The sequence below is a fragment of the Hoplias malabaricus genome, chromosome 2 (genome assembly GCF_029633855.1).
Source record: "Hoplias malabaricus isolate fHopMal1 chromosome 2, fHopMal1.hap1, whole genome shotgun sequence".
Lineage (NCBI taxonomy): Eukaryota > Metazoa > Chordata > Actinopteri > Characiformes > Erythrinidae > Hoplias > Hoplias malabaricus.
The window spans coordinates 61,880,858-61,896,267 of record NC_089801.1 but is presented as its reverse complement, the minus strand read 5'-3'; the positions used below and the strand labels follow the sequence as shown (position 1 = coordinate 61,896,267).

Sequence of the window (15,410 nt, the reverse complement as noted above, 5' to 3'; positions counted from 1 at the left end):
TATAAGTGACTGGTGTCAAAAATCATTGTCATTGCGTGCTTCCGTCAAAACTGACTGACGGCCAATGAGAAGCATGGAATATCTGCCCCTACATCCAGCTGTGGAAGAGCAGCGTATTTCTGTCTCAAACAAATCATCGTCTTAAAAGTAAAGTTCTTGATTGCAATCAAAAACACTTTTTATAAAATTCTGAAGATGTTTCCTCACCACTTGCTGCTCTCCAGTCGGTTTGTGCTGGAAACTGATCTGATGAGTTTACAAAATAGAAAAGAAAAGGCATCTGGAGAAATTTTAGACAACACAGACAACTCCAAACATTGAAAAGCATGAACTGAGGTGAGGATATTGCCCTATTCCTGCTCCATAGGTGGGTAATATTGACCTATTTTTGCTGTTTTGGATCACTTAATGTGGAAATGTCTCCAAATTCGGGAGATGGCTAACCGCATTATTGACAGTGCTAATTAACTGAACAACTCGAGTAACAAATGAGTTTGTGGTAACATACAGACATGTTAAACTTGTCTTCTGAATGTAAACAACCAGAGAAAACTGCAACTGCCCAATCATAGACGTTCACTTTAATTCAAACCTCAAAAAATATCACAGAATGAGTCTTGTATCGGTTCAATATGGAAGATGTCTTTCAGTGTCCAAATACAGGACAATTCTGTAGTTTATAGGACCGTTGGCAATGATGGTTCATGATGATATTCTATTAAATAAAAATATAAAACATACTTTTTAGTTCCTGTAAATGATGATATTTAACTTAAAAATATTCAGTGAAGACATGGTTTTTGGACATTTTATTTAATGGTTTAACAACCTGCTTTACATAAGACAGCTCAGAGTCTTTTACCTTTGGGATTAAATGTTCCTCTTGAATCAATAGGAAAACTTAAATTTAACATTAATTTGGAGTCACCGTGAGGGTAAATGTAGAAACAAGCTGAATATTCAGTAGAGAAGATTAATTAGTGTCAGTCTCTGAAGATGTAAAGCATCCATAGATCATGAGATTCACAGCAAGTCCAGTGATGCCCACATATTTCTCTTTGTATTCCTGAGTTTGACCTTCCATGCTTGTGGGCCAGTATTCGATCCACGTCTTCTCGCCCAGGATGTACTGCGGTCTGGCACAGATAAAACAACAAGGTCTCAAACACATTATAAACAACATGTTTACAAAGCAAAACTAACTTTTTGTGTGTTTTGTATTTCCACTTGGAACTCTGTGTTCTTATAAACACTCCAAGCGTGAAAAATACAATCCATCCTCTTTCTGCGAGTCAGTTGAAAGATTTTTTGGCGTCAGGAATACTATGCTTCTACGTGTCGTTTGGCTCGCTCCCTTATTGTGATATCACAATAAGGAAATTTGCATAGAACCACACTGGCACCACCACTCACCTGCATAAACATGGAGTGGGTGGGGCCAGCAACAGCTTATTTGCATAAAAGTGACAGAGCCCTTAAATGGCTCATTCTGAAAAAGACAAACTGGCAAGAATAGAGCTGGTGAGATCTCTTAATATGAGAGTGATTTTGTGTAAATATCTTCATGAACATGTTTTGTATTGCCCATAGACCTATTCTAACTTGTTTAAAAAGAGGTATAATATGATTTTTAAATTAAAAATATGACAGGAGGGCGGCACGGTGGTGCAGCAGGTAGTGTCGCAGTCACACAGCTCCAGGGACCTGGAGGTTGTGGGTTCGATTCCCGCTCCGAGTGACTGTCTGTGAGGAGTTTGTGTTCTCCCCGTGTCCGGGTGGGTTTCCTCCGGGTGCTCCGGTTTTCTCCCACAGTCCAAAAACACACGTTAGTAGGTGGATTGGCGACTCAAAAGTGTCTGTGTGTATGAGTGAATGTGTGTGTGTCTGTGTTGCCCTATGAAGGACTGGCGCCCCCTCCAGGGTGTATTCCCGTCTTGCGCCCAATGATTCCAGGTAGGCTCTGGACCCACCGCGACCCTTAATTGGATAAGCCGTTACAGATAATGAATGAATGAATGAATGAAAATATGACAGGGCTCCTTTAAGAAATTCATCCACGCACATACAAACACAAGACATTCACTCACTCACACACACACACACACACACACTACCTTCCGCCTTTCTTGGGTAGTACAGCACTCTGTCCCATGATGAGGTACGACTTTCCATCCTCAAATGCAAATGACTCTCTGCAGTTAGAATGGCCCATAAAGCTCCTCTCTTGTCCTTCCACAACTGCATCAGTGCCTGCAAAACACAACATTCACATTAGCCTCTGACATAATCCAGTTTGAAAGACACTTTTTTGACAGAATGACAGAACAGTAAACAAACCAACAGAAGTTGTACCTTTTTTCAGGACCTGTTCGATCTTCATGGTGTAGTAGTCAGTATTTGGACTTAAGTCAGTCTTCACAACTTTGACTTTATAAACTGACAAAAAGAGAACAAATTACATTTGATTAGTTCTTACACTTATAACAAACATTACTAAGAAGAAGAAATGCAGATATTTTATTCACACAAACAGAACTGTGGACAGGGAGCTGCTGTGAGTTAGGTGCCTTACTCAAGGCCACTTCACACATGTATGTTGAGGGAGGAGAAAGTGCTGTTGCTTCAAATGACCCCCCTGCAGGTCCTGGGATTCAAACCAGTGACCTCCCAGTTCCATATTGTGAATATGACTATGTATAAATATATCATACACAGACATTATGGGCCTCATTCATGAGGTCTTCGTAAAAAACATGAGCAAACTGCTCGTTATTTACAAGGAAACTGACATTCCCGAATACTTCCTGCCAGATTCATAAATGCTGCTTAAATACCAGATTTTTTAGTAGAATGAGTGTGTGAGTGAGTACCAAATGTTTGCTAATTGGGTGGGCGTGCAGGTTTTCTCCACTCAATTTCAAATGGCCACCATATAAGGAACAACTCGCATCAAGGAATCAGTAAAAAGCCTTAAAATTCTACAGAAAAACAAAAGGTTCTGAGCAGAAATCAACATTTTACTGAACTGCATTAAAATCGGCACCTTTTGTTTTCAATATATTTATAAAAAATTTAATGAAATGCAACTATTTGTTTTTGTACAAGAGTGCACTTATAGTGAAGTTTTAGATTATTATTTGCCCAAAACCCCTATTAGTAGGAATAGAAACAAATCCCATTCCAGTAAATTTGACAGTCGTTGTGTTAATGTGTTGGTTTAACCCTTTTCAAATTTCTCCTCATTACAGTACAGTATTATTTGAGGTTATTATCCAGTTCCTAATTTTCCTCGGTTAATAAATACTTCATTATGTTAAATCAAGTGTGAGTTTGATTTAACAAATCCATACGCTCAAGGAAAACATCTGGAAACAAAGGTTGTTCCTCACACATACATGATTAGAAAAGAAAATCCTTATTTATGTACTTCACGCTCTGGCACTGCGTTTACCTCATATTGGCATACACACCTTTGCGCCAGTTAAGGTGTATCAAATATAACATAGCTTAATATTACTGGGATGATGCTTGGATAAATGAAGGCTTAAAAATTCGCTCCAGTGTCCAAAACAGGAGCCAAACACGGAGAGCACCTGCACAGGTTAAGGAACAGCACGTTATTTGTTGGACTCCCTTCTCAAAGCTGGTTTTAAAATGTGGCAAAAAAGTATGGGTCTTTATAGTTAACCAACCTGCGAATCATCACTCTCAACTAATAAACCAAAAACCTGTATTGTCTCCATAGATGTCAAATTTCTCTGGGCAGAGCTGTGTGTTAAATTCAACAGCAGTGCAACACTGGCTACTTATACTGAAATAATCCAATAATCCACATTAAACTGGTCACATGAGTAATTCAACAAACAATTGCTGACCACTGACCACAATTGCTGATGAGACTGAACACTGTGGTGTCATCTATGAATTAAATTATGGAATTGTTGGGGTAGGAGGGTGAACAGTCATGTGTAGCGTGAGTATGGTATGGGGCTTAACACACAGCCCTGTCGGGGGCTGTAGACATGCTTTCTAAGACACTGTCACAGGAATGCTAATATCTGTTTTTAGACTATATATACTGTTTGTTTGTTACCCTGAGCAGTTTATGGTTGTATGTATTCTTGTTATTGGACTTGGACTTTGTATTTGGTAATGCCCTTGGGATTCTATGCATGTTTGTTTACTTGTGTCTTTGACTTTGCATGTTTGCATGTTTTTTTTTTTTTGTTTTTTTTGCATCTGGCTTATCCCAAAAAAAAAAACGTTGTTTTACTCTGTGTTCGTCTCACCATTGAATCCTTATATTACCGTAATTCATGTCACAGGCCTTCTTTTCACGATCCTTCTCTTCGAATTTCCTTTTCTTTTGCAGACTGCAATTTTCTGTTAAAAGACTTTTAGTGTTTAGCCTCTGGCTTTAGGAAAATGTCTCATGATATATATTCAACTTGCTTGCATATTGTTAGCTGTAATATGTTCTTACCTTCAGCACAATAGCACAGGCCATCTTTATCACAAAGTCTCGTCAGTGCTCCATTCTTCTTCTGAGGGTGGTAGAACTTCACACATCGTTCCTCTGAGAAAACACATAGCTTTGGGTTTGTTTACACAGACATAATTAATACAATTTCACAGATTTCACTATTTATCTGATTATGGTCACGTGAGGCATCATGTGCTTAATTCACAGCAAATCTACAACCTATTATTCATTCATTCATTCATTCATGATCTGTAACCCTTACCCAGTTCAGGGTCGCGGTGGGTCCAGAGCCTACCTGGAATCATTGGGCACATGGCAGGAATACACCCTGGATGGGGCGCCAGTCCTTCACAGGGCAACACAGACAGACACACACACATTCACTCACACACTCACCTACGGACACTTTTGAGTTGCCAATCCACCTACCACCTGTGTTTTTGGGCTGTGGGAGGAAACCGGAGCACCCGGAGGAAACCCACGCGGACACGGGGAGAACACACCAACTCCTCACAGACGGGAATCAAACCCACAACCTCCAGGCCCTTTATGCTGTGTGACTGCGACACTACCTGCTGTGCCACCGTGCAACCTATTATTATATCTCAAATAATTTAATAAAAAGACCTTTAGCTCTGGAATTTTGGAGCATGTCTACCCTTACTCTAATTTCTCTGCATGTGGCCTAAACAGAACTGGATGAAGAAAGATCCCCCAGGTCGAGTAAACACTGAACACTATTGTCATTGCTATATTCATGGAATGACAAATGCGCCCATTTTGGGGAACTTAATAAATTCTTTATTAATTTTTATACAGAAAACATCTGTGTTAATAATGAAATACGTATATAGGAATTTGATTACTGGGTGACTCATGTAGACTTGACCATTTGTTTATTCTTAACCCACCTGGGGAGTAGTACTCATACACGGTGATGGCACCAGGTTGAAGCATAGACACATCATAGATCTTATGCATTCTGAATGAGATCTTGTTGACCTCCCCTCGAGAAACCTGATGAGGAGCAATGAAGCAGTTTAACAAACAAAAGCATGTTGATCATAATTAAAAGTGACCACAGCTAAATATGTTATTGATATGAAATGGTTAATACTTGAACCTGGTGTGGTTGGGTTTGCCATAAAATATGCACTTGTCCAATAATGTTCAAATCTAACACGTAAACCAAATGGAAATATTGTTTTAAATGTTAGATTGCATGTATTATTGTTAAAGGACATGGTAAACATCCTCTCCATTGTGAAGTCTACTATGTTGAGTTTGTTGCTACCGGCTGCTAAATATCCTCCTGGATCAATAAAGTATCTATTTGTTTATCTAGTGACACTGTAGAGTTACATTCAAGTTTATGGTTGTTACAATCTGAAAGTGTCCAAACGTGTTCTGAATATCAAATCTGGTCAAAGACTTTCATCGTGGTTTACTACGAGTAAATCTTATGAGGTTTAATCAGGAACCGCCCAGTTTACATAGAAAAGGGAAACATTCTGGCTGGATACATGTGACACACTGTGCCTACGAGACCTCCATTGATCCAGACAGACAACAGTCATGGATGTAAATCTGAGAGTCTTCATCAGTACCTTACTGAGATAGAGGATGAGGGAGCCTCGTTCTGAAAGCTGTTTGTCCATTTCAAATCTCTGAACATATCTGTCTGTCCCAGTGATCAGCTGTTACGAACACAAAGAAAGTTGTCAGTCATTCATTCATTCATTTTACAGATGAGCTACTGTCTCTGACTTTACATGTACAAGGTGAACAAACGAGGAAGGATTGTCTAACAGAGTGGACAGTGAGTGGAGGGTTTAAATCTTATACCTCTTTCTAAACAAGTTAGAATAGGTCTATGGGCGATACAAAATATGTTCATGATGTACTTTGCACAAAATTACTCTCACATAAAGAGATCTCACCAGCTCTATTCTTGCCAGTTTCAGTCCCTTTCAGAATGGGCCATTTAATGGCTCTGTCACTTTTATGCAAATAAGGTGTTGCTGGCCACACCTCATCCATCCCATGTTTATGCAGGTAAGTGGTGGTACTATGCAAATTACCTTATTGTGAAGTCAAAATAAGGGAGCGAGCCAAATGACTTGTAGAAGCATGATTCCTGACACCAAAATCTTTCAACTGACTCTCAGAAAGAGGATGGATGGGTTTTTTTTGTGCTTGGAATGTTTATAGGAGCAGTAGAGACCCAAGTGGAAATACAAAACACACAAAAAGTAAGTTTTGCTTAATATGTCCCCTTTAAAAACTCCAACAGAGACGTGCGTCTGATCCACTTGTACCAGTGCAACACACCACTACCAGGTCAGTGTCACTGCAGCGCTGAGAATGATACACCACATTACCCAAATCATACCTACTCTGGGAGATAGGGGGCTAACAAAGTATGCAGAGCAACAGATGGACTACAGTCTGTAATTTTAGAACTACACAGAGCTCCTGTATGGTCCTGTATGGAGATGAGAATGTGAACAATATGTGGAATATTAGTGTGTCTGTGTTTAGTCTGGTATTTTACTACTGGGTTTTTAATGCTGTGGCATCTGTCATGTGATTCCTTACATCTGTGAGATCACGTTCATCCACCAAAAATCCTGTCAGGAGGCCGATATCCAAAATAGATATCGTGGCATCACGGGTTTGACTCTTATAGCTACACAGAAAAATTGAAAAAGTAATTAGAAAGTTTATACATACAGTTATTAACAGACTAAAATTGCTATATGAAAAGTGTTATAAGTGCCTTGCCTTAAATGCAAAATTGTATTCAGTGAATGTTGTTTACGTGAGGGATTTACTCACAAGATTTCAATGGTGAGCCAATAACTTTCTGAAGCTGCTGGATATGAAGCTAAGAGATGAGACGAGATGAACAATATACCATAAAAGACAAATAGATTAAGGTCACATCCATACTTAACAATCATATTCACATCCCTTTTCACAGTGGAACACAGTTCTGAGTCGTAATAAAGTGTCTGTGACCTGCTTTTGTCAAAACCCCACAGCAGCATTCTCGCCCTGTCTACATAGCCCTGTCCAGAATGGACTCTTTCTGTACCGGTTTGTTTAAATGATAATGAGTTGTTCGCTGTTCATCCCGACCTCCAGTGCCGTGAGAAGCAGAAGCTGTGGTATTTAGCCATTTTCATTTGGTTCTCTTTCTTCTCTTTTTCTGTTTTTTCTTATTTCTCCATGCACATTGTGTCTGCTTTGCTGCGTTTAACCTAGTCTTCGTGCTCTCACACTCGTGTGATCATAGATTAAGGAAACCGTCAAAGCTAACATTGCTGCCTCTAATAGCATTGTTGAAGCAGTATATTCTCTTTGAGAAATGCCCAGTCCGGAGCAGAGCTCCTGTGATCCTTTCCTCCAAGGTCCTGTCTGTGATCCTGCCCTTTGTCCAATCACATTACAGCATGTTGCCAGGTCTACAAACATAGTGTCTTGCAGCCATTAAAATGTCCAAGTGAACAGAGTTAATGTTATATTTTATTGGACCCAAAAAGCCCCACTGCCCTTGTAAAAATCTCCATGACCAAAGACGGAGTAAAATGAGAGGAAATATTGGCTTTGTGTTTGAAAAGTGGAGGCAGTTTAGAAGCAGAAACACTACAGATAGTCAGTAACAGTAAATCATTTCGGAAATAAATATAGAAGTACTTGTAAATGCAGGGCCTTGGTGGCGGCACATAAACGTGACATTTCTGTCAAATCTTGAATGCAGCATAGGCTGAATGCAGCATAGGCTAAATGCAGCGGTAATAATAGATATAATAATAATAATTGAACCCGCTAAATCAGACCCATAAGGGTAGTATAAACTTTATTGTGGCTGTTGGTCACACTGACAAGGTGGGGTGGGCAATAATGGGCCATTATCTTTGACAGTGGGGAGGGGATTTCTAACTTGTAATCTTATGAATAGTCAATGTGTGAGCCACAGGTATTGAGAAAAACAGTGTCACATCAGATTTGTAGCAAAATAGAAGAAAAATTAAAACGTTAGAAAGCTGTAAACGCCAGTGTGTAGGCAACACCCTTGTATACAGAGTTCAGAGCTCTAAAAACGCCATAAATGATCACAATGTGTTTGTTCACTATATAACAGCACCTTTGAAAATAGGTTTTTGGGAAGTCCATGTTTAGAATTAATTTTAACAAAAAACAGTTGAGTGACACACACACATCTCTCACATTACTGTTGCTCAGTTTGTGCTGAATATAAGCATGTGTAGCTTTTTGGGAAAAAAACATTTTTTTGGTAGGTGAAATTTGTAAAAATGTCAAGGCATGTCACATCACCTCAGACATGGCTGAAAGACCTCAGACTCCAGTGGGTTAATGTAAACATGTACTGAACAAGGGATACAAGGGATTTCATAAAATGCCCCCTTTAAGTTGCATGTAAACATGTGCTGAGGCATTGAGGTAATAGTAAATCTTACCCTCCTGTTGTCTCTCCATCTTAACAATAAGATCAAATATTTTGCAGTCACTCTCTTTCTCCGTGGGCTGAGCGTAGTATAGTGTCTGTACCTGTATAACGAATGTTTGTTAGCAATTAGCCTAAAGAATACAAACACTTCCATTGGTTTGTAAAAACCATCTACAATGAGTCAATTCAGCTACATTAAGGTGAACCCACTGTGGAAACTGATGTTCAGTTACTTGTAAAATGTCTATAGAAAAGCATCCTGCACCATTGAGCTGTGCTGCAGTGCACTTATGTTCTCTGGAAGAATGGAACAAGATCCAGTGGCTTTTGGGATCCAAAACTATTTAATCAACGTCAGTACCTGATTTCATTAATGTGGCTGAATGCTATTAAATGTTCAAACATAAGGCCTAGCTGAGGGGGACCTCCTGTTAATCCCCTTCAGTGTTTGTCAAATAGTTGTTTACAAGCATTTGTCAGTGGAGTGCTTCTAGCCTGTGTGTGAATACTCACTTTCAGTGATCCCACACCGCTTCCCTTTGCAGTTACATTACATTCCTGCTGGAGCTGAATCTGTGGATGTAGAGGCACAAACATCTTCTTTGAATACATGATGATAATTTGAATAGTTTATAAGTATGTACAGTATGTTTATCTTAACATATATAATCACAAAATGTGTTTATTCCTGTAATATATTCTATAAACAATTATACAGTAAAGCAGTTTAAACAACTTATATATATATAAATATCCCTCTGTGCTGCTGCTCTGAGCTGCGAGGGCAGGTCACATCTCAGAATGACTGACAGTGGCATCACCATGGCAACATACATAAGCAGGTTTACTAGCAGGTTGCTAATGCTAAGTAGAACCTCTGGATAAAACCCCTGAGTGTCTGGCTGGCCTGGGTTTGGATGCCGCTACAAGAGTTGAGAGGTGGTCAGCAATGAAACTCTAGTCTGTGATCTGGAGAACAAACAAACTGTGTGCTTCTGTACAGATGACCCATGTTCTACGCTGCCCCAATACATCTAATGATGGATGCCAGTGTGCCACTTCTAGATTTGTGAAAGCCAGTAAAGTGCCCATGGCTGATACAGTCTGTATACAGGAGTTTCATCAGTGAGTGTCTGATTACAAACATCTGCCTCAGAAACAAACTCAAACTGAACCCTAACCCTAAATTCCAGCAGGGCTTTCGAGGCTGAATAGAAGGCAGTGTCTTTATTGAGGTGAGTGATGTAAATGTATTGCTAACACTGATTCTGTGGCAGACATGATATCACATAATCCAAATTTAGCCCTGCCCACAAAATAATCTGGAAAACATAATATAAAATATCTCTCAAAAGAAAAATGCCTGAATTGTTCCATCTGCATCGCTTCAGAGCACATTTTTCACCATATAGAGAAGTAACTGTCAGAAGAAGGGACATGAATGGACAGTGGCTTTACATTCAAATTCATGACCCATATCACATGTGAAGTGTATTGTACTTGGAAATGTGTATACAATGTATGTATGGGTTACTCAGTGTGTGTCATGCATGAATGCCTTATTGTTTCTGGGAAATATTTAATTGGTTCCAGAAGTGGGGACTTTAAAGGCATGGGCCTGAGTGGGCCTGAGTGTCAGAATGGAGAGAAAGAATTGGCCAACTCTCTCCAAGCTCTACAGGAAGCTTTACTTGTTAGACGCTGCTCTTTTGCGTAATAAAATTTCATTTATGACTCAAGACGCTGTTGGCTGAGAATTTTCATCATCTTTTTCACATCATTGCTAAGAAATAATCTACAGATGACATTAAATTTTGAAATTGGACAAACTAATCAATAATGTTTAAAGGCAAAAGCAGAAAGGATCTGGTGTAATAACTGACCTTGTCTGAACGTGTGAGATGTAAGGAGTCTCTTCTGAAAAGCCATTTTTTGGGACGATTTTGTCCACTCACAGATACCACCACTTCCAAATCCATGCTCTGAAGTCTCTTCACTTGTTTGTAATACTCAGCCACAGACTGGAAGACCATGATAGTCGACTGGGTAAGAGATACGGGAGAAGGTAGTGTTAATTTTTACCATTCGGTTGAACTCAGTTCTTATGTCCACAACATGATGTATGTGATTTGTTTAACAAACTGGATGAGATGCCTCAGCTAAAAGCTTAAATACACACACACACACACACACACACACAAGTACAAAACATGACACATGTTATTGCTTGTGTTGTTCCAAGCCTCTATGGACGGGTTGCTTTTGGTCTAGTGCAGAGTCACAATGAGACATTTTCAAGTCAAAATTCAAGTCAAGTCTAATTTATTTTTATAGTGCTTTTTACAAATGTCAAAATTAAACCTTCTGAAACTACCCTAAAATCACAATCTAGTACATTTGGGATGCAATGCCTTTTATACATTATTCTCGCCCAAATATCACCCTTTCTGAGAGTCTTCCCTGACCACAAAGAGTGCCCCCAGCTTCTGGATGGTTGAAGTGAACATATGATTCATATGAGAACATATGAGATGCGCGAGGGCATACCACAAATGTTTTAAAATCTCTGCTAATACAAAAGCCTTGAACAGCTTAATGCACTGGAGGAGAATGGAAACTACAGACATGCAGTCTCAGAAAAAAAGGTACAGTACAGATACATTATTGTAACTAAAGGTACAAACCATGTAATGAACCTTTATGTACAGCAGTGGTTTTAAAGTTCAGTTGCCTTCACTACAGAAGGAGAGGTGAATATTTGTAAACTTTCCTTATAGAACTGTGTATAATAAAAGAACATTATATAAATCCTGGAATCCTGAAATGGGGCGTATGAAATCAACACTATTTTATAATAAAATCAGATACAATTATGTTCCCCAAATAAAACAACAGAATACATACCCTTGAGGTTACCACCACACTGACAGCAAAAGGTACTGATGTGTATTTTATGTACATATGTTAAGAGCAGCATTAAGAAAATGTTTATCTTCTCTGAGTTTATATGTATGTTCTGTGTTTGTGTTCCAAAGAAAGAAATGTTTAGGATAAACTACCGATAAGGACAGGAAACTATAAATCTCTCTCTCTCTCTCTGCTTTTGAATGTGAAAATGTAAACCAGACTACTTCTGTGACAAATTGACCATATTTGGAAGGGTAAAGATCCATACAGATTGGAGTAAGAGCCGAGAGAGGCAAGAGATGACTAGACATAAGGAGAGGTGACTCGACACAAAGAGAGATGATTACAGATTAATGGAATTGGCTGATTCTCTCCCAGCTCTTATGGCTGGACAGATGCTGTTCTTTGGTGAAATAAAAATGTATTTAAAACTCTAGACAGTGTCTGGCAGAGATTCTTCTTCATCACCCACAACACCCCAGGGAAGGCACAACAGTACCTTCACTGTGACAGTTTTTCTGACAGTGTAGGAGCTAGCATTGCGAGAAAAGAGATAAAGTGAGAGGAAAGGCCACACATACTCACACAGAGAGCAAGGATCATTGTGCTTTACAGGATCCCCAGCCTCAGACAACTGAGGCATCATCAAGGATCGATCCAGTGACTTATGACTTATTAGTTGACTTATAGACTTAATATAACTGTTAAGGATTACTGTGTAAATAAAGATTTATTACAATTCCTCCTGTTCTTTGCAACTGTCCGACTTTATTTTCCTTCAAATCACTACTAAATTATTCCCTTTTCCCTCAATTTACGATTTTTTTTGTAGATATATATGTAAGCTATATGTAAAGTGTCCTTGGGTTTGGGAAAGGCGCTATATGTGTTGAACTTAATACTACTACTACTACTACTACTACTACTAATAATAATAATAATAATAATTACTAATACTAATAATAAGATTATGATTATGCTTATTAATTTTATTATTATTATTATTATTATTATTATTAATAATAATACTAATTTTTATGTAGCATCAAGAATGCAGCTAACAACTGACTACCCCTAAACATTTGATTTTCTCATTTGTTCTGCTGCATAACAACATGTTCAAGAAATTAAGAGGACACCTGCTTCAGAAATGACACGCAGAGGACCTTGCATTAAAAACATCTGTGATCCTGTGTCGGTTTTATCCTGAAGAAAAAACACCCCTTGAATGGTTTCTGGGAGCCTACAAAATAACCTTCTTACAACTTTGAAGAATTTTTGAAGGATGTCCTAAAGCATAGATGATTAGCTGGGAATTTAGCACAAATGAGTAGGTCTGAATAGAGTTCAGAAAGTTTTGATACCATTAACAACAAAAATACCTTTCCTGCTGACTCTGGAACAGTGTTTTACTGTATACTTTATACAACTTAAACTAACATTGGGTGTGGCTTTTTGTGGAACATCAAACAAAGACAAGCTGAATCAGTCTAGATTTGAAGAGTCCTTATTTGCACCAGGATGCAGAGTGTAGAATCATTCCATATCTGATGGTACTGAAGTGACAGTACTTTCAGCTTGTGCTATAAAATGAATGGAATGGCAGCCTTGATGGTAAAGCTGAGTGTAACGAAAATAAATAATGTACTGATTTCTGATATTCAGCCTTATGCATGTGTATGACATACCTGTGTGGTGCCATTGCTTCCATAAGGATTGGTCTGCCTGTTGAGCCAGTGCACAACTTTTCCTGCTGCCTCAAAATCCTTCACCTTTACAAGAGCCAGAAGGGCATAGGCTGAAGCTTCCAGAGAGAACTGATGATTTCTAGGATGTAGCCAGTAAGCACCATCTGTAGAGCACAACAGAAAGCATTTCTGAACCCCTTCCCAATATTTTAAGTTTGCAGACATTACAGATATCTAGATTTAATTGTAGATTAGATTTAATGTACTGACCTCCACTGGAAAACTTCATCAGAAGCTCTTTGTCGAATTTGCCAGCATTGGCCATCGCATAGGACGTCATAGCAACGGCATAGGGATTGGTCAGAGTGGGCATTTTTAGATCCAGAAATCCAATGGCCTTTTTCATACTCTCTGGTAGACTCTAGGTGAACATGACAAAGGGCAATGAGAAAAACAGTGCATCATTCATTTGTCCATGAAATAAACAGATCCTTGGTCACATTCCAAATCTGACTTACAGGGACAGATCTGATACAAAGTTCATTGGCTTCTTGCATGGCAATCAGGATAAATGCTGTCAGAGATGTCTCTGCATCCTTCCCTCTCACATCGCCCTGTAGTCACAAGGAAAAATATACCATTTGTACAACAAGCCAAGTTTCCAAAACTTGTGTTCCGCCAAAAGCAGGAGCTGATTTCAACTTACAATCATTTCCCCTTGAAAGACAGGCGCATCCTCTCTGAACATGCCATCAGGCACCTGTTTATTCAGAACCAGCCACTTAAGAGCACTGCAGAGAACATCCTCTCTTATGGTAATGATGTCACTGGCCATGGCAAAAACCTTGGCCACATAAGCTGTCAGCCTTCACCAGAAAGACAAACAAACAGAGGAGGAGGATGAGGATAAGAAATTAGGGACTGTGGAAATATGGAAGATTTATTTAAAGAGTAATGGAGGGATTGATCCTGCTGCAATGATCCCTTTACCATGTGCTGCTTGCATGGGTGGTCCAGACAGCAAAGGATCCATCATGTTTACGGAAAGTCAGCTGGCGTTCATAACCTAGAATAAAAAATAAGGGAACAGGACAGAGGTGTCAGTCTCACTGGCATGAAATACTCATGATTGCTGTCATCTAACTTAAGATCCATTATCCCAAATCTACACCATTAGCTGTTATCAGAACACCTCCCTTCGGACAAAGTGCAATGAACACTAAGGGAAGTTGATGATATGCAAATGCGTCCTCCTAAATATTTCATGTGTACTGCCTTTTGCATAACTGGACAGCCCAATACACCAACTTCCCAGGTCTGTCACATCAGCTGACAAACGTTAGTGCTGGCCATGAATGAGAGGATATTGGGGCAATCCCACCCATCCAGAGAAGGTGAGGTCCAAAGTATTGCCCTAGGACTCATGGCCTCAGATGACTGAGGCATTACTGGAGACCAAACAGGTGACCACCTGGTGAAAGGCCAAAAACCAACAGCTATGTGAGTAAAGTTTGAGAGAAGTTCCCTCACCTGTCTTGAGGTACCTGACAGCTTCTTCACGGCGTTGTATGCCGACTGCCTCCCACTGCTTGGTGGTGTCCAGGTAGTGTGTGGCGATAAGGGGCAGTGTCATGAAGATCATATTCTGTTCTCCAGAGCCGAGTGGCTGCACGATCAGTCGTCCCATGAAGTCTCCACTGATGGCCTGCTCAATGGTCTGAATCACCTCTTGACCTGAAGAAGGGCAAACAAATCCAAAATATAAATGAGTGGATAGATGATTTTATTGAATTTATTTATTGATATTTCTATATCATTGTAACATTTTTAGAAAGTTGACACTTATCTGTTTTTCCAA

The 15,410-nt window shown here is 39.3% G+C and overlaps 1 protein-coding gene across 3 annotated transcripts in view; it reads right to left on the bottom strand.

Moving 5' to 3' along the window:
• Positions 1-584: 584 nt before the first annotated feature.
• Positions 585-15,410, bottom strand: part of LOC136686721 (complement C3-like) — a 50,545-nt gene continuing 35,719 nt past the window's right edge. Inside the window, exons 23-40 of one of the 3 annotated variants that reach the window (XM_066660657.1) lie at positions 15,083-15,286; positions 14,543-14,618; positions 14,259-14,418; positions 14,071-14,166; positions 13,823-13,973; positions 13,553-13,716; positions 10,841-10,999; positions 9,471-9,530; positions 8,968-9,058; positions 7,322-7,370; positions 7,082-7,172; positions 6,091-6,180; positions 5,395-5,500; positions 4,484-4,576; positions 4,309-4,383; positions 2,353-2,436; positions 2,115-2,250; positions 585-1,136 (exon numbers count right to left, since the gene is read on the bottom strand). In XM_066660657.1, the coding sequence (XP_066516754.1) occupies positions 974-1,136; positions 2,115-2,250; positions 2,353-2,436; positions 4,309-4,383; positions 4,484-4,576; positions 5,395-5,500; positions 6,091-6,180; positions 7,082-7,172; positions 7,322-7,370; positions 8,968-9,058; positions 9,471-9,530; positions 10,841-10,999; positions 13,553-13,716; positions 13,823-13,973; positions 14,071-14,166; positions 14,259-14,418; positions 14,543-14,618; positions 15,083-15,286 (2,048 nt within the window). In that variant the 3' untranslated portion in view covers positions 585-973. Of the gene's footprint in view, positions 1,137-2,114; positions 2,251-2,352; positions 2,437-4,289; positions 4,384-4,483; positions 4,577-5,394; positions 5,501-6,090; positions 6,181-7,081; positions 7,173-7,321; positions 7,371-8,967; positions 9,059-9,470; positions 9,531-10,840; positions 11,000-13,552; positions 13,717-13,822; positions 13,974-14,070; positions 14,167-14,258; positions 14,419-14,542; positions 14,619-15,082; positions 15,287-15,410 lie in introns of those variants that run through there. The other 2 variants (XM_066660658.1, XR_010800365.1) reach the window with 2 other exon arrangements.